The following is an 18967-nucleotide window of genomic DNA, read 5'->3' on the forward strand; positions in this document are numbered from 1 at the left end:
CCGGCTCGGCTCGGCCCGGCAGCGGAGGGAGAGCAGCTCCGGGCCGGCCTCGCCCCTGCCGGAGCGCCGCTCCCGGCCCGCTGTGCCCGCCGCTCCGCCTGGGCAAGCCCCGGCAGGGAAACCCGGTGGGAGAGTCCAGGCGGAGCCCGGCACGGCCAGGGGGGGCAGCCCCTCTGCTCGCCGAGCTTCGCAAGGGCACCCCGGGTCTGTCTGTGCTTTTTGTTTGTTGGTTGGTTGGTTGTCTCGGGATTTGGGGTGGGCCTTTTTTAGTTACTGAGGTAATGAACTAATTACCACCGGTGCCGGGGATGGCAGAGGCTCCCTGGAGCTGAGCTTTGCCCCGGCCCAGGAGCGCCCTGCAGGGCCGGGCCGGGCTGGGGCCGCCCCGCCGGGGATCGGGGCCCGCCGGCCGCGCACGTCGGGGCGCCTCTGGCTGGCATCGCCCCGGCCTGCGGTGCAGGGGAAACCAGGAGGGATGAATGAGGGGTGGGAGCCCTGAGGGGCCCCGCTCCCAAGGAGGGGACGACTCTGGGTATAACGTTTGTCCCCGCACACGCACCTTTAGGGCTCGGAAGCGTGTGTGTGTGCGCACACGGGCGTGGACACAGCCGGAGCGGCGCTGAGCCCACGCCAGCGCGGACACACGCACACACTTCTCATTTTTTCTCTTAATCCTCCCTGGTTAATTAGGAGACATTAGTTCCGCACGGGAACTGTGGCATGAGCACGGAAAATGGGGCTGTGTCCGCCTCGGTGTTCGGGGCTGGGCATCACCCGAACGAGAGGACGGGTTATTGTGGTGACCGGGAGCAGTTTCTCCGACGTGTTTGTGCTTGGGGCAGTGCGGGATCAGGAGCGCACACATGAGCGGGGACAGGCAGCTGTACCGTGCCCATCAAAACTGAGCCCAACCTCACCAAACAGGGAGCCTGAACTTGTGACCGCCCAACGGGGAAGGGAAAGGAGGGAGCAGAAAAAATCGTCAGAGGTGTTCCGGGCCCGGAGCGGCGTGGGAAGCGCCGGCGGAGGGGAGATGTGAGTGCGGAGAAAGGCGGAGGCTGCCAGGGCAGGGTGGGGGGCTCCGGACAGCAGCGCACCGGGTGCCCTGCCCTGCCCTGCCCTGCCCGCATTCCCGGCTCCCGCAGGGCCGGCCCGGGCGGCGCGGGTGCTGTCACGGGGAGCCCCGAGCGCGGCCGCGGCGTTTCAAACACGGGCGAGAGCGCGGACAGCGCGCGGCCCCGCGCCGGGCGGGCGGGCGGGAGCTGCCCGTGGGAAAACACGGCGCGGATCCCCCGGCGCCGCCCCCGCCATCCCGCCCGGGCATTGCCGGGGGCTGGGGAAGGGGCGGGCGGGGAGCGGGCCGCCGTCGGGGCGGGGGGGTGGGGACGGGGCAAGGCGTGCCGCGGGAACTCCGCCGCCGCCCATCCTGGATGCCCCCGACGGCTCCCCCGAGCGGGTCCCCGCCGCCCGCCGCCCGCACGGCGCGGGGGCGGAGCGCGGCGGGAGGGGCGGGGCGGGGCGGGGCGGGGGGCAGCGCGGCGACTCGGGGCGGGCGCCGATCCGGGGTGGTCCGAGCCGGGCTTTGCCGGGCGCCGTCTGTCAGCGGCCGCCCGGCCTCCGGCGGGAGCCAATCAGGGGGCGGCTGCCCGCACGTGGAGCCGAGGGGACTCAAGAGCGCCGCGGCCGCCGCTCACTCCCCCCGTGACGGGCGTCCCGGCGGCACCGGGCAGCGCCGCGGGGGCGTCCGCGCCGCCGCTCCCGCCCCGGCCCCACGGCTCGGCCCCGCTGCCGCCGCCATGAGCGGCCCCTACCCGGAGGAGAGCTGCGCCGAGCGCCCCGAGTGCAAAAGTAAATCGCCAACTTTGCTGTCCTCCTACTGCATCGACAGCATCCTGGGCCGGCGGAGCCCGTGCAAGGTGCGGCTGCTCGGTACCGCGCCCGCCCTGCCCGCCATCGCCGCCCGCCCCGACACCGACAAGGCCGCGCAAGGTAAGCCCCGCCGGCCCGTTCCGCTCGTCCCGTCCCTTTCCCCGGCGTCGGGCAGGCCCGGGTGTGTGTCCCACCCTCCCTGCAGTGCCTGCGGCTCGGCCCGGCCCCGCTCCCCCCGGCCCCGCACGGCCGGGCGCTGTTCCCGTTATCCCGTTACCGGGCTCGGTAGCGGCTGCTGCGCTGCCGGGAAGCGCGGCCGGAGCCGTGCCCGGAATTCCTCACAATTCTTTCCCTGGCGGTCGGGTACCGGCGCTTTAGGCGGCTCTTGCTTTCGATATGGGTGTAATTTTTTAAGCCAAAATAAATCGGTGCGAGATGCGATCTGTGTGGGGGAAAGCGCCCCGCCCGTTGGCATTAAACCCGTAACGGGGCTCGGCGAGCGGGCCGGGGCCGCGCCCGGGGCGGTGATAACGAGGGGTCCCCGGCAGCCGCCGCCCCCGGCCCGAGTTGAGAGGAAACCCCCCCGGAGCCGCGGGGACCCGGGATGGGCCGCTCCATGGGCGGCCTGCGCCCGCTGCTCCCGGCGTACACCGGCGGGCGGGATTCCTTCCTCCAAAACCAGACTTGTGGTTGGGGGGAAGATTATAGGAGGGGGGAAAAAAACAAAACAAAAAAAAGCCAGCGGAGGGACCCCGAGCCGCCGGGCGGGTGCGGTGGGACCAGCAGAGCCCCGCCGTGTGAGCTGGGTCCGGCGCTGGCCGCTGTCGGAGATGTTCCGGCGCAGGCCGGGGCTGCCAGAGCCCCCCAGTCCTGTCCCGGCCCTGAGCGGGCCGCGGGGCCGGGCTCAGCCAGCGGGAGAAATTTCTTCCAAGGCCGGGAGCAGCGGCGGGGCCGCCGTGAGAGACGGGATAGGGGGTGGAAAATGGTGCACGAAGGATGGCTGGGGGACCGGGCTCTTGCCCCGGGCTCTGTTCGCGTAGATCCTACTGACCGTGTCTCTCCTTCTCTCTTCCTTTCTTCCTTTCCTCCGCACCCTTCTCCCCGCCACGCCTGCCCGCTCCGTCCGATCGCTGCGGCCGCCTACGCCACTTTCCCGGCTCAGGGTCCCCTAAGGGCAGTCCCCCCTTCGAGCCGGCCGAGCTGCACCTTCCCCCCAAGCTGCGCCGGCTGTACGGGCCGGGCGGGGGCCGGCTGCTGCCGCCGCGGGCGGCGGGGCCCCGGGGGGACCGGCCGGAGGGGCGGCCCGAGGGGGGCGCGGGCCCCGTGCCGGCCGCCGCCCCGTGGGACACGCTGAAGATCAGCCAGGCGCCCCAGGTCAGCATCAGCCGCAGCAAAAGCTACCGCGAGAACGCGCCCTTCGTGGCGCCGCCGCCCGCCCGGGACGAGCTGGGCAGCCCCGCCGCGCACGTCGAGGAACGGCCGGGCCCCGCCGCGCCCGCCGCGGAGGAGGAAGAAGAGGAAGAGGACGAAGAGATGCTGGAGGAGGAGGAGGACGAGGAGGAAGAGGAGCTGGAGGACGACGAGGAGGAGGAGCTGCTGGGCGAGGACGGCGGGGGGCTGCTGAAAGATGCCCGCCGGGGCGCCACCGCGGCCCCCGGAGCGGAGGGCGGGGATCTGTCCCCCAAGGAGGAGCTGCTGCTGCACCCCGAGGACGGGGAGGGCAAGGACGGCGAGGAGAGCGTCTGCCTCTCGGCCGGCAGCGACTCCGAGGAGGGGCTGCTCAAGAGGAAGCAGCGCCGCTATCGTACCACCTTCACTAGCTACCAGCTGGAGGAGCTGGAGAGGGCCTTCCAGAAAACCCACTACCCCGACGTCTTCACCAGGTACCGGCGCCGGGCCCCGGCCGAGCGCGGGGCGAGCGAATCCCGGGGGGACGGGACGGGACGGGGCCGCAGCGCGCTGCACCCCCGGCAGTGAATCCTGTCCCGGGCACCCTGGGCCGGGAGGAGACGGGGAGCAGGGCCGGGCTCGGGGGGGCCCAGGGCCGGCAGAGCAGGGCCCGATGGCCGCCCCGGGGTTATTTTTACCCGCTGCCCGCCCCTCCCGTCAGCGCGGCCGCGCCGGGATCGGTTACGCGCTGCCCGTGGGCTGGAGCCCGGCCCGGGGAAGCCCCGGCAGCCGCAGAGATCAAAGCGCCGCTGCCTAAAAATACCGGCCCGGCACGCTGGGGCCTCTCGGTGCCCGGAGTTGCCCCCAGGGAGCCCGGCGGGGCCCGGGCCGGCTCTGTCCGCACTTTCGGGGTCATTTTCCCGTTGAAAACGGGGGCTCGGTGGTGACGGGTCTGGCCAGCGGCTCCACGCGGGAAGCGCAGGCAGGGACAGAGGCAGAGCCGCCAGCCCTCTGCTCGCGCTCATCGAAAATTGCAGCTCCCCCCCTCCCGCCTTAAGGCCAGAGGGGGATCGAGTCCCCAGAGTCGCACTTTTCGATCACGAAGGCCCTCCTAGTTTCTCGTTTGTTTTGCCCGGGGGTGTGCGGTCGGGGCCGCGTTGGAACCACGAGTGTTTCACGGGGGCTTTTTTTCCCCGGACCTCGGAGCGGCGCCTCGCCCGCGGGGCTCACTCACCTCGGGGCGCCGCCCGGCCCCGGCCCCGGGGGCGGCTGCCCGGGCTGGGTATGGACACACCGCGCTTTTATTCGTTGGTGGTTTTTTACGGTTCTGGGTTTTGCTCAAGGGCTTTTCGCACCCTGAGGGCGCGGAGCTCCAGCCGCGACAGGATCCCAGTTATGCTGGGAATGCTCCTCTCTGGGACACGGAGCTGATGAGCCATTTTCCAGTGCCTTAGTGTTTTCCGATTTGCCTTAATTGTGGAAATGTGAACCTCCGTGTGGAGCTTTCCCGGCTGCCGTCCCCTACCCGGCAGCTGCGGCTGGAGCGGCCGAATTTGGGGAGCCGCGGGGAGGGGTTGCCAAAAGGCTCGGGGCCCGGGAGGAGCCCAGCTCGGCGGCCCGGCCCCGCTCGCCCCGGGCACCGGGATTTGGGGCGCGGGCGGCTCCAGGTGCCCCGGGCTGACGGCAGCGTCTGTGTCCCCCCAGGGAGGAGCTGGCCATGAGGCTCGATCTGACAGAAGCCCGAGTGCAGGTGAGTGCCGGCGGCGGGACCGGGACCGGCGCGTCCCTCGGCGGCGCCCGGGGAAAGGGCCGAGCCCTCGCTGCCGAACCCCCCGTGTGATTAAAACTCGGGGCTCCCGTTTCGGTTGTTAGAAACTCGCTCGGCCGCAGGTCGGGTATTTGGCTGCCATCAAATCTCCAATCGGGCTTCATAAAAGCCCACTTAGTGCTAGAACAAACAGGGCCATTTGAAGGCGAAATGTTGTTTGATTTCCTCTCCGCCTGCACAAGGAGCTGGCTAATGCTATTTGATTTCCCATTTTTGATAGCAATAAGCCTGCATTGATCTAATAGTGAGTGAGTGCAATGCTATTAAAGGTGTTTGCAGCCCCATACCAGAGTGCATTTCCCAACCCGGGTCTCATAACCAAAGAGACGATAAACATTGGGATGCCCTGATTGCCAACAGAAAACAGATGTCTCTGGGTTTGAAGCTGAGCAAATCACTTTACAGTTAAAATCGGGCGCTGATAAAGCATAATAAATTCCATATGGCTCATTTAATACACAACAGCTTCTTGCATTAGAGGGGCTAATGATGAGATTTGTCCCCTCCTTTCTGTTGACACATTTCTCCATTGTCAAACAGAGATGTGACAGCAAATCAGTATTTTCAGCTCAGGGGAACAAGTCGTGGGAAAGTTAAATAACTTTTTTTAACAGAAAGACACCCCCTTTCTTTCTCCTCTATTCATGGCAGAAGATGTAATTAAGTGAATATGAATTATGAGAGTCCCTTCGTTTACCTTTGGGTGTACTCAGACTTATTAATTCAATAAGGGGGAATTGTAGCGAGGACAGCTTGCTAATTGAGTTTTAGCGGGGAGAGACGCTCCCTCCGTGCCAGGCTTTGCCTCCCGCACGAACACAAAATGCCTCTTCGCCGGGGGTACCAGACAGGCGTGTGTGGAGAGCATTTCCCACCCAACAACTGTTTGGGGGGATTCGAAGCGCTGCTGCCTTTCTGCCTTCCTGGAAAGAAGGGTCTCATCCTGAGCTTACAGAGCCGGGCATAACAGGGGAAACTCTGCCCACACCTGCCCCAAAAGATTTATAAATGTCTGTTTCTTAAAGTCTCTCTGTAGGTGCGTGTGATGGCCCCACACTTGGTTATTAAGGGAATAAGGGAATATTTTATTTTCCTTTGAAATGTGGTTTATTTTTCTCTACCTCTCTCCTGCTTTAAGCAGTTTTATTTCACGATTTTTGCTTTGTGGGAGGGATAAAAGAGAGAAAGGATGGCAATCCCATGGCATCCTAACTAACTTTCATAAAACATCTTAAAAGCGCAGCCTCGAAATCCGTATTTGCTGCTTTGGTTGTCTCACAAATTATTTCTTCGTTTCAGACGAAGTCAGTGAAATTACCACTTTTTTCCCTGTCTTTAAATCTGAAGGGGAAAAAAAAGTCAACGATCCCGAAACGATATAATTTGTAAATATGCCCTTTAACGGAAAAAAAAAAAAAAAAAAAAAAAAGGTGGCGGTGTGGGTGTAGAGTGCGGCACAATTCCCGCATGGTCCCCCTGGGGTATCGCAGTGCGGGAGCCGCCGGCCTGCCGTGCCGTGCCGTGGGGATGGGTGTGCGGGGTGCTGCCCTGCCCTGCCCTGCCCTGCACTCCCCTCCGGAGCCGGGCCCGGCCGGGGGGCACCGAGAGCCGGGGGTGGCCCCGGCACTGCCCGCCCCGTCTGCGGCGATCCCGCCTCGGGGCGGCGGAGGAGCGGCCGGCGCGGGGCTCCCGAGGGGCTCGCCGCTCCCAGGGCGCGGGCAGCCGTATTAAAACCGGTTTTTCTTTTGGCTTTCAGGTATGGTTCCAGAACCGTAGGGCTAAGTGGCGGAAGAGGGAAAAGGCTGGGGCTCAGACACACCCCCCAGGTTTGCCTTTCCCTGGTCCCCTGTCAGCAACTCACCCCCTCAGTCCATACCTTGATGCTAGTCCTTTCCCTCCTCATCACCCAGCTCTAGACTCCGCCTGGACCGCCGCCGCCGCCGCGGCCGCCGCCTTCCCCAGCCTGCCGCCGCCGCCCCCCGGCTCCGCGGCGCTGCCCCCCGCCGGGACCCCGCTCGGCCTCGGCACCTTCCTGGGCGCGGCCGTGTTCCGCCACCCCGCCTTCATCAGCCCCGCCTTCGGCAGGTACCGCCCGCCCCCGCGCCGCCGGCACGGGGGGTCCTGTGGGGGAATGGCGGGAATGGCGCCGGGAATGGCGGCCCCACGCGGGACCCGCCGCGCGCGGCGTTCGAACTTGGAGCGCCCGGCGGCCGCCGCCCATTGGGCGCCGCGCGGGTCACGTGCTGCCGCCGCCGCCGCTGATTGGGCGGGGGCGGCTCCCCCGCGCGGCCGCGGGTTCCCCGTGGGGGCGGCCGGGCCGCGGCCTGAGGGGAGCCAGGGCAGGGCCGGGGCAGGGCCCCCAGGGACGGGCCCGCGGAACGCGGCGATCCCGCGCAGAGACGGAGCCCTCGGGTGGATTTCCCCGCGTGCACGCGTGGCCACCGCTTTGCTCGGGGCGGGGGTAGCTGGCCCCCGCGGGGGAACCGTCACGGACGGATTTTTAGCCGCGGGCGCGAGTGGGGCCGAGGCGGCCCAGGCTGGCGTCGGGACGGGCTCCCGCGGGAGGGGAGCGCCGGTCCGCCCGGCCCCGCTCCGGGCGGGGAGTCCACGGGCGAGGCGCGGGGGGCGGCGGGCGGACAGGTCCGGGAGCCGGGGGGTGCCTGCCCAGCCCCGGGGGTTCCCAGCCGCTTCTCCCGTCCCTGCCGCCCTGACTGTCGGGGGCCAGGCGGGGAGGACCAGGCTCTGCGATTTTTTACTCCCCCTTTTTTTTTTTTTTTTTTTTTTTTTTTTTTTTTTTTTTTTTTTCTCCCCCCAAAAAAATCTTTTTCCCGCCCGAAGTCGGGTGTTTCCAGCCAGTCTGTCCCCTCGCGTCCGCGCTGGGCGGGAGGAGGCGAGCGGGGCCGTGCGGGGCGGGCGGTGACGCCGTCTGTGCTTCCCTTGCAGGCTCTTTTCCACCATGTCCCCCCTGGGCAGCGCCTCCAGCGCCGCGGCCCTGCTGCGGCAGCCGGCGCCGGCGGCCGAGGGCGCGGTGGGCTCGGCGGGGCTGGGGGACCCGGCCAGCGCCGCCGCCGACCGGCGGGCATCCAGCATCGCCGCCCTGCGGCTGAAGGCCAAGGAACACGCCGCGCAGCTCACCCAGCTCAACATCCTCCCCGGCAGCAGCACGGGGAAAGAGGTGTGCTAAGGCACGGCTGCGGCCGCGGGGTGCGGGTTTGGGGTTTTTGTAGGGGGGAGAGTAAAACGAGAGAGGGAGAGAGGAGGAGTAAATACGCGAATCAATAAAGGTCACCGCAGACAGCATGAATCAAGACCAAACGGGGGGAAAATAATAATGATTTTTTTAAAAAAAAGAGGACCAGCAGCTGAGACTGTAGTAGGTTCTCAGGTTAGGAACTTGGAGAAAGCAAATGCCTCTCGCATCAGCCCTCACACGAGTGAAACGACACTTAAAACCTCCTGAATAAGTAACTCCTTGGCTGGTACATTTCTTAAATGTACGACGTGTCCATTTCCTCTGAACATCAGAGGGAGAAAAAATAGTTAAAAAAAAAAAAAAGGCAAAAAAAATAGCCCTAATAAAAGTTACTATATATTAGCGTTTCGTACACTAAATATTTTTCCTTCTGTTTATCTGGCAAGAAAAAAAAAAGAAATAGAATTGTAATTAAGAAAGTGAAAAAAACCAATAGAGAAGAGCTAATAGAGGGGGAAAGCTACCCACATCTTAAAATCCTTAACATCCTAGGATGTTAAGTCGGTCAGTTAGAAGCGCTGGAGAACTATTTCACATGTTGCAACGAGCTGCATATGCTAACCAAGGATGCTGCCAGTGCAGACTGAAAGTTAATTCGATGCTGTAAGATAACCAGTGCACTTAGGGGAAAGGGTATATCTTTTTCTTGTTATATTCTTTATCACTACACCAACCAAGGTTTTTATATCAAACCAAAGGGAAATACACTGCTAGAATATGGACTGTTTAAGTCACTAAACTGTGATTATTGATTCTGTACATACCATTGTTATAAAAAAAAAAAAGAACAGAGCTTTGTATATTTGAAAAGTTATAAAACAATTGTACTCAGTGTAGTGTTGTAAAAGTTTGTCATTCTGTAGATTCTTACTGTGTTGTAGATATAATAGGGTTCCTAGACAAATATTTATGTACAAACTCTTTATTTAACTTATTAACTGTAGAGGTTTCTGAAACCCTCAAGAGGCAATGGTACAGTACTTTTTCGTGTAATGTCGTTATTGTTAACACTTTTCCTTGCTATCCGGTGGAGAAGTGCCACGTTCAGAAAATAAACAAAAATATATGTTTAACAAAAGAAAAAAGAAAAAAAGAAAGAAAAGAAAAAGCAAAAAGGCCGGTCCGTGCGGGGCTGCGGGGCCGCTGCCGCTCTGCCGGGGCCGGGGCTGAGCCCGTCCAGCCTCAGCGCGGGCCCCCCGCGGGTCTGGTTGGGCGCGGGTCGCTCCGCGGGGCGGCGGCCGGAGGGAGCTCGGGGGTGGCGGGACGCGAAGCGCCGCGTCCCCGTGTGCGGGGGACTCGCTGATCGCGGGCCGGGCGGGGCACCCGCGGCCGTTCCTGGCTCAGTCCGGGCCCCGCGCCGTGTCCCCCCGGCTCCGCCGCCCGGGGAGCTCCGGGGTCGTGTCTCGGTGCCCGCACCGCGGGGAGCCGCCCCACGCTCCCCCGGCACCCACCGCGGGCCCGGGGCAGCCCGGCCTCCGCCGCTGCCCAACGTCGGGGGCGGGGGGGGGAATCTGGAATTTTGGGGAACGCTTGGCCGCCCCGCACCTCTGGGGTCACGAAAGTTTCTCTGCGCCTCCCCCTTCGTTCTCCTCCAGGTGAACTTCCGTTTCTTCCCTCTTCCTTTATTAGCCCCCGGGTGGTTTTCTTCCTCGTCTTTTTTCCTTTTTGTTTTTTCTTCTCTCTCGCCTTTTTTTTTTTTTTTTTTTTTTTTTTTTTGGGCGCAGCCCCTCTGCCTCTTCCCCGGGACAGGGAAGCCCCCGGCCGGGATGACCCTGGTGCCCCCCGAGCAAGCCCCGGCCCCGGGCTACGGGGGTTCTTTTCTAGGGTGATTTGGTTTAATCGCGCAGCGCTGCAACCCGGCGGCCCGGGGCCGGAGAGGAGCCCACGGACACACCGAGACACCGAGGGGCCCGGCCCGGCCCCGGGAGCCCCCGGCGGGAAGCGCCGCTGGAGCGGGCACCGCGCCTGGGAACCCGCCGCGACCCTTCCCGCAGCTCCCCCTCCACTCACGGCATTCCATATCCCACACCCCCAACCCCGCCCGCCCCCAGCCCTATTTCTGAGTTCTAAAAACCCACCATAGGCGCGAAAAAAAAAATTTATGGGAAAAATAAGGCTTGTTCCTTGGACGTTATTAACGGTACAGCCTGAAATATACATTTTTGCCTCAAAGAAAAGGGAATCATTATCAAGCCATTAGGCATTAAGAAATGTCATTCAGTCATTTTTATTCATTCTGCTGAAATCTTCGTAAAAGCCCGAATCATACTTCTGCAAGCAGCAATTTTGTTAATCCAGGGGGTTATTACTCTGGTCCCTTATTAGGATCTATACTGCTGCCAAGCAATCCTATAACCTTCTCAAAAGAAGTTTACCTCCGTGTTATAAAACCAGTAGTGGTATTTATACTGTGCAATAATTAGTGTATTACCTGAATCCACTAACAGGTTCATTTTATCTCCGCACAAAACCCCTAGTCTGCTTATAGAAAGCTTGTGCCTCCTTTGGTGCTGTTAAAGTGGTGAAAGAGTGAATGAAGGCTGGTAGCACTTTCTCCTTTCGCCGTGCCTTAATTCCCATCTCTTTTTGCTCTCATCCAATTAGTGCAGTGTATTAAGCGGTTTATCATCTCATAGTCAGCTATTGAGAGAAACAAGGCGAACACTTTGCAATAGAGCCTGCTCTCCTTTGACACCCTCAGGTACTTACATATTCCACTGTGCTATGAATAATAGAGGAAGAATAGAGCGCTAATTCCCTCATCAAAGAATGCCTTGTCTGCTGCTTTGCTCAACAACACCATTCTGATCAAAAGAAAAGCAATAAAGCTTAGCATAACAAAACGAAACCTACTTATTAGCTTAGTGGTTAAATTAATGCAGAGCCGCTGCTATTCAAAACCAAGGTTTGAAAACAGCCTCCAACAACCTGATAATGCTGCCTTCGGGATGAAGGAATTTTAATCTGAAATTTGAAGCTGGCACAGATGAGTTAATCTATTAAACTGCTATAAGGAGGGTGCGGGAGAACTATTCAATTAAGGCACATTTAAGGTGCCCTGCAGAAGACGGGGATGGATTCGAAGGGGAAGATGTGCTCCGCTTCGGCCTTAGAGAACTGCCTTTGGCGGCGAAAAGAGGGATTTTGGCACAGCAGCGACCGTGTTTGCGGATGGGAATTCTTTTTCACATCGCATATGCCATCAGCGAAACCTGGCCACCGGCTCCACATATCAACACTCCTCTTCCCCAACTGCAAATAAATACAAATAAACACAAACCTTAATTTTAACAGCACGAGGTGGGGGAGGGGGATATGGGGAGGAAAAGGAAGGGAAGGCGATGCGGGCCAGACCAGCCTCAGAATGCAAACCCCCGAACTTCAGCCCTTCCCAAATTATTTACAGCGCAGCATTTACCAGCTCCATTTAATATTAAATGCTATAAAGATGATTTTGCGTTTCCCAGCCTTTCTGAGGGGCCAAGACGAGGCACGGTGCCCAGAGCTGATTAGAGAGGGAGAGGGGAGGGGGGAAAAAAAAAATCCGGTTTACTCCTTGCCAAGACTTCAGCTCTGATCTGACCAGCTTTGCTGAGAGGAATCAAAAAAAGCCTCCATTCGGGGTAAAAGCCCTCATTGCCATCCTGACGCCGCCCGGGCTGTGGCTGGCGGGGGCTGCGGGGCTGTGCCACTCACGGCTCCTCCGCCTCGGCGTGGGGGAACAGCCCCTGGCAGGGCCACTCTGTGCTGCTGCACCCTACACAGTCATTCCACAACACTCTCATTTAATCTAAACATCCCTAAACTTGCAAATTAACAGGCTCTTCAGCTGTAATTATACAGATACATACAAGTGCCACAGGGTCAGGTTATGCCATATCTATCCATTTTATTTGTATACCTAATGTTTGGAGGAGAAGGTCACACTTTTCACTTTCCTAAGGCATTCTACCCAGTTAATATCAGTAATATCTTCATAATCCTAATTGGGCCAGACACAAAAAAATCTAAAAATCCTTGCATGAAATTACAAGAAACCAGGATCTTTTGAAGTTCTGCAACTTCAGCATGTCATCTTGGCAGCAACACCTTTCCAAGACAAGACTCAAAATAGTCTCTTTTACAGCATTAACCCAACTAAACATATTGGGAAGGACTGATGGCTCACCAGGGTGGGACAACACCTGCACAACACCAGAGACTGCACAGGTTCCAGTTCTCACCATAGTGATTCCAGGTGAGCAGATACAAAAGTTGCTAGGAAGATGACCAACTGTGTATTTAGGTACATTCAAACTGACACTACCCATACTGACACAGCCTCTTCCAAATGCCACTCTGGAGACAAATGAATGTCATAAAATACTCTGAACACAGATACATGTATCCCTACAGTGCCCAACATGTTCATGCTGATCCTCCTACTTTTTCTTCAAGCTCCCTTTGTTAATGGCTGTTCATCCTAAAAACAGACACACAAGCAATTTTGCAAGTCCAGAGCAGTATGACCTAGCATGAACTATTTTCAATCATCAGATCATAGAATCAAATTCTCTTTTACTAGAAAACTTTATTTTTTTTCTTCAAGTGTGAAAAACTTTACATTTTATACTGTTTAAGATTTAAAAGCAATTTTTGTAATGTCACATTAATATATCACATTTCAAACTTAACAGCAAACAGTGTACAACAATATTTTGTGTACAAAAGCATGTACCCAAATTTATTCTCTTGTCATATCTGCTTGTCATTTTATTAGAAGTAAATGAAAAATACAATTTGTTTGTAAAAACTGTAAAACCTCCAACACAGTAATTATTACAGAACAGCAACTATGATTTGCTGCTTTCCATTCCCCTGTTATTGGTTACAATGCCACCCCAAAAATATTTTTCCCTATCGATTGCTTACTTTCAAATACTTTGAAATGAAACACATTTATATCCTCTGTATGTGTGAAATGGGTTTTGTTCATGTGCATGTCTTTACATCCACACAAATTTTCAACGAGGCAAAATAATATGCTTAAAGATGCTTGGAAAGACTCATAATAAAAAGATGGTCCCTATTTTTAGCACCTCCAGGTTTCAGTCGTTCTTGAATGAATTTCAAAGTAAAGCGTCCCTACCTCTGTTCAGAAGGTAATAGGACATTTAAATGCATTTAGGTTTAGTATTGTTTTTAATTGGTATGTTTATGATCAGGAGGAAGATAAACCGTGAAAAGGCAAAACATTAGTGCTCCTACTGAGACCTCGACTAACCTCTCTTCCTGAGAGCACCTCTAGTAAATACCCTGGAGCAAAGTCTAGGATCACTTACATTCCAGCAACTCTCACTGGGAATTATCCAATTAAAGCAGCAATTCCCCCACCCCCTTTTCCCTCATAGGTCTAAATACACAACAAAAAATATTGCAAAAATCAACTACTCCATATTTTAATAACCCTGGTTTCTCAATGAAGAAAAGGAAGATAAAAACACCTTGAATACTTCACATCCATGAGAATCATACATCCTGTTTTCATCTCCCATTTTTCCTCCTCCAAAGAGACAAGATTATTAAAACATCATTGTACATACTGAAATAGAGTATTGCTGAAGAGATCATTACTGATAAACAAGGGACTAGCCTCCCTCCATTTTTAATCAATCACTGTCTTTCATTACTGGACTCTCCCATAGATCTTCCTATACTGCCAGTGAAGAGTTTGCCAAGGTTCACTTCTGAGTAGCCACTCATGGACAGGTATTTGTCTACGGTGCTCTTCAGTCTTTTGTAGGCCTCAGAAACTTCCTTCCTGAGTGGGATGTCTCTCTTCTTCCTCAAATGCTCTAGAAGAACAAAGGGGAAAAACCCAAAAAAGAGAGAGGGATTATATGACCACAAAAAGACAGGATTTTTGCATTCTTTAGACTGTGAATCAAGGTATTTTTAAACGAAGTGAATGTTGTAGTTAGCAAAGAGCACATTTGTGGCAAGCTCTCCCACATTCTGCTGCATTCCCTGCCTTTCCTGCACGAGCTGGTGAGGGGCCACAGTGAACCTTGGCCATGGAGCCAAGGCTGAAGCTGCCTCAGCCCCACCAGCACAGGAGCAATGGGAAAACTGGCAAGAGCCACTCCTAGTCCAGTTCTGTCATCTGGCTGGAGTGAAATGGTGGTTCACTAAGTCACAGCAGAGAAAGTAAGCAATAGCTGAGCTGGCTCTGAAAGGATCTCATTTAGAAGGGGCAGGTGCCTTAACTTAGTGAGTACTATGCAGAGTCCCTAGGGGTTGGAAGCAGGGAGAGATTCTGCCCCAGGATGGCTTCAGAAGTGAAGCAGATCACAATTCACATCCAATTCATATCCCTCATCCCTGCTGTTACTACTGGCACTGGCACAACCTGGGACAGACTTATCACCAGCCTTGTGTGTTCTGAAATGCACTTTGTGTGCAGGATGGGAATCTCAATCCTCAGCACTATGGTGGTATTGGAAGGAAAGGGAAGCAGCACAAACAAGGGGAATTCCATGCTACTTTACCCTAAAATAGAGAGAAGACGCCCAGTATCTCAAACAGGAGATGTCAGGTTCACCTGACACATGAAGAGGCTCCCAAATGCTTGATGAGAGATGTCTGGAGGACAAGACATTTACCCACCTGTACCTTTATGTGTGTGCAAAGTCATGCACATGAATCTGTACATATTTCAGCAGCAAAGATCAAGCTGTTCTATTTCTGCTGGTTTTGTGGTTTTTTTTGTTAAATTTTATGCCATTAAAAAAAAATACCCAAGGGATTTTGTTTGGGTGATTGTCCAGCTTTTCCTTTATAAAAGCTGATGACAAAGACTAAAAAAGCAAAATATTCCACTGCTCTATTATACAGCAATGCCAAGTGGATGCAGATCTGGTGCAATTGTGCTCCTACTTTCCAAGCAACTCCACATTCTAGAAACACCAGCTCCTACCCTGTTCCTGCAGTTACACCTTGGAACACTGGAGAGCATGTACACTGCAAAACAAGGTGCCCTCACAGGCAGCTTCTCTGCCTCTAGACTGGAGGGACTCCAGGGCCAGCAGAACTAGGAGAGCACAGCACAGGTACTTACAGGTCAAGATTTGAAGCCACAGAGGTGCAGGGCAAAGCATGTGTCTTGTGAGCAACCAACACCATCCTTGTATTGCTCATTAGCTTTGCCGGAAAGCTGTTGCCTCGCTTTTCTCCCTGACACCTTCACAGCCCTCCTTGTCCTTGGAGTATGTAACAGAGGAGCCTCCATCCCCTCTCAAACAGCTTTTACTCTACAGCACAAGTTATGATGCAAAACCAACTGTCTCTAAAAACAGTGGAGTTTATTTAAGAAAAGGTTTTTGGGGAGAGAGAGGGACACTCTGTTTTTTGTGTCTATCTCTATAAGGGATGAAATTACTTTTTTTTGTGACACCTCTGTGATGTGACTGAGATGAAGGTGTCCCATCAGACACAGCTTCATCTCAGCAGCCAAGGACTGCTACATGAGGGGATGGCAGGGATGGGAGGCATGGCAAAGAAAAAGTTATTACAATTTTGAGGTTTGTGAATTTCTCCTCCCTGAGGATTTACAAATATTTCTTCAGAGCCTCAGATGTTGTAGTATGAGCTCAGCAGACTAGCTCTGGATACAATACAAACAGCAATGTTTTACTGAGAAACTGCCACCTGCTTAGGTTTCCCATGTTATTCACAAAGTTCCACTGAAGTCAACTGCTTTGCATGAAGCTATCACCTCTTTAAAAATTAAATTAAATTTTAAATTAACAATGCCTGAGTAAGTGAACACATTGATTAAAAACACTTTGATAAGCACCTTTCATGCATTGTTGTGAAGAAGATATGTATTGTGTTGTCACATTCAGTTTTCTATCCGGGCAGTAAGCAGAGGAAGATGCCTTGTTGAAGACACCACATTTTTACTGTTACACAGACAGTAATGACATAAAGTCTATTAGCAGAATTGAATTTTCCTTAAACTACAACTCCAATACAATAAAAGCTTGATTATGTGAATCTGCTCATTAACAGGCTGAAGTCACTATGGCATAAACAGATTTAACGATTTTGAAAGTATTTAGATACAGGGTTAAATTAAACAAACCTTGAAAATTGTCTTAACCACATCCATAAAAACACCAATCCTACTTTGCCACAAATTGAACTCTCACTTGTTTATGTATTTTCAAGATTAATGATACAGTAAGTGGGTTCACTTGCAACTGCTCACATTAGCCAAACCATGCTCCTTATACCAAGGAACTGTGGAAAATACTATCCTTATACCTCAACACTAGGCCAGAATAGTTTCAAGCTTCCTGGAGCTCAGGAGGGACCAAGGTAAAATACATCAATGCGAACAGCTGGCACATGTGAACAGAGCAGGAAGGCACATTAATCATTAGAACATTGAGGCAAACAATACACCAGGCCTGAAAGTAGGGAACAGAAATACAGGCCCATGTACAGCTCCAATTCAGGCTTCAGGGCTCCAGCCATCCCACTAGCAGAGCTCCCAGCTTCCCCCAACATTAAATCTAAACTCCAATTATATGCAATAACCTTTCTGACAGTATGCTTCAAACATTTCTTAGATGCAATTACCCTTGTAGAGGCAGGCAGGAAAGGGTGGACTGAAAAAAAGGAGAAATATGAGAGGCCTCGTTGAAGTAATGAGGCCAATTTTAAGTTTCAATTATAAGAGAATGGGAGCCGGGAGCTCCGGGAGGAGAGGCAGGCAGGGCTGTGTCTGCAGCACCATGCATTTGAATGACACAAGTGCATCTGATGACTGGGGAGAGGAGATTTAAAGAACTGTAGTAATACAGAGCAGGGGAAGATGAGAGAGGACACAGCTCCTGATGTGTTTACCTCCTTTGCTGATGGGATATTGACTTTTCCCACCAGGTTGGTTAGAAAGGGGACTATTTACGCTGCCACACAGCAGAGTAAGAATGACAACCAGCATCACTCTGTGCTCCTCTGAGTAAAAGACAACTGTGACCGTTGTGTATCACACAGCCAAGTTACCACACCATCCAACTTAGAGATGCATATAAAAGCTCCTACTTTCTTCCTAAATGAGAATTTAATCAATAATATGCCTAAGGCCTTCTGAGAACTAAGCTATACAAGCTGAATGAAATTGCCTTTTAGTACTTACATTCTGAAATAGTTCTATACCCATTATCACCCCATAATTGTTCTAGTTACATCCAAGTCCAGGGGCAGTGAGCAATCTTATAAGATGACCACTGCTGCAGGATGTATACATGGCTATACATAATGAAATGTATTTATACACATGCAAAGCATGCAAAAGACATTAGCAAAACAAATATAAAAATTAAAAATGCAATTATTTTAATAGAAATAAAAAAAATGTGCTTCTGACTGTATGCAAGTAAAATTCAGGTACTATATTTTCTAAAATTAGTATATCACTGACTCTGGTAAATACTACAGAATCATAGAATCATACCACCAAGCATGCAGGTAATCCCCCCTTCCACCTCCCAATGTAACTGCTCCCCCTTCACAAAACACAGTCCAAACTTCTGGATATCTCTGTAAAATTCAGTACCCCATCCAAATCCTTGCTTAGCTACCTAGGTAATTTTTTATATTATTAAGAACAAAAAAACAAAAAACAAAAACAAAAACAAAAAAACAAAAAAAAAAAAAAAAAAAAAAAAAACAAAAAAAAAAAAAAAACAAAAAAAAAAAAACACCACCCACACCAAACACACTCACCTAAAAAAATTAAAGGTTCCCAAAATCCATTTACCCTATGCTTTTGTTCAGATGTTGTAACAAGGATGGAGATAGTTGGAGGTTATCTATACCTGACTGCATGTCTTCCACTTATTGCCATTTCTCTTAATTTCTATTGAAATAATGCTGAGTAACCTGATAGCCACAATCATGAACTTTAATTCTTGAATTCCCTAAAATGTGGTTCAGTGAAAATCTTCTGGTTTTTTCCCTCCTGTTGGACAACCTAACTGTGTCATATTATCAAACTCTCTCCCCCAGTTATTGTGTTGATAGCCTGCTCTTCAGAGTGAGAAGTAAAAATATATCACATTCTTTTGTATTTGTGTGCATGTATCTGCACTAGGTATGTGAAAAACCACATAGCTGCCTATGAGCATAGTACCAAAATGTTGGTTTGTTTGGGAATGCACAAAACCCCCTGCAGACTATCATTTATGTAAAGCATCATGTCTCTATCACGCTTTTATTTAAGGAGTTAAAGAACATACTAAATTAGCTCCTAAATTTTTTACATTGCCTACTGGTTATTGTATTTTAATTACAGCAAGCTTAGACACACAGGCAGCAGTCTCTGTTCCAAATATCTCTGTTTCATTTATTTCTGTGCAAAGGTAGCAAACAACAGTCAGTCATAATTGGTTCTGTCAGATGTTTTACAGTCAGTCATAATTGTCTCTGTCTAGAGGTGTGTCAATTTACTGCAAGTTAAATAAATATTCTGTCTATTATGATATCAGGTTATGTAAGCCTTTTTTTTTTTAATTGCATGGGTTCCCCTTTCATAATCTACAGCACCCCTATTTATACTGTTAACCTTAACTTTGTCATTTATG

The 18967-nt window shown here is 53.4% G+C and overlaps 2 protein-coding genes across 2 annotated transcripts in view; one reads left to right on the forward strand and one right to left on the reverse strand.

Annotated features, from left to right (window-relative positions):
* Positions 1-1786: 1786 nt before the first annotated feature.
* On the forward strand, positions 1787-9454 carry ARX (aristaless related homeobox). Its single transcript, XM_083854988.1, has 5 exons — positions 1787-1989; positions 3032-3752; positions 4963-5008; positions 6843-7171; positions 8030-9454. Exons 1-5 carry the CDS (start codon positions 1797-1799, stop codon positions 8268-8270), a joined length of 1530 nt encoding a protein of 509 aa, XP_083711114.1. The 5' UTR covers positions 1787-1796; the 3' UTR covers positions 8271-9454.
* A 3472-nt stretch (positions 9455-12926) lies between these two features.
* The window catches only part of POLA1 (DNA polymerase alpha 1, catalytic subunit), a 184728-nt gene continuing 178687 nt past the window's right edge, over positions 12927-18967 (reverse strand). Inside the window, exon 37 of the mRNA XM_083855217.1 lies at positions 12927-14173. Coding sequence (XP_083711343.1) covers positions 13992-14173 — 182 coding nt within the window. The 3' untranslated portion in view covers positions 12927-13991. The remainder of the gene's footprint in view (positions 14174-18967) is intronic.

Source organism: Zosterops lateralis, assembly GCF_965231275.1.
Source record: "Zosterops lateralis genome assembly, chromosome: 2".
NCBI classification, from domain to species: Eukaryota; Metazoa; Chordata; class Aves; order Passeriformes; family Zosteropidae; genus Zosterops; species Zosterops lateralis.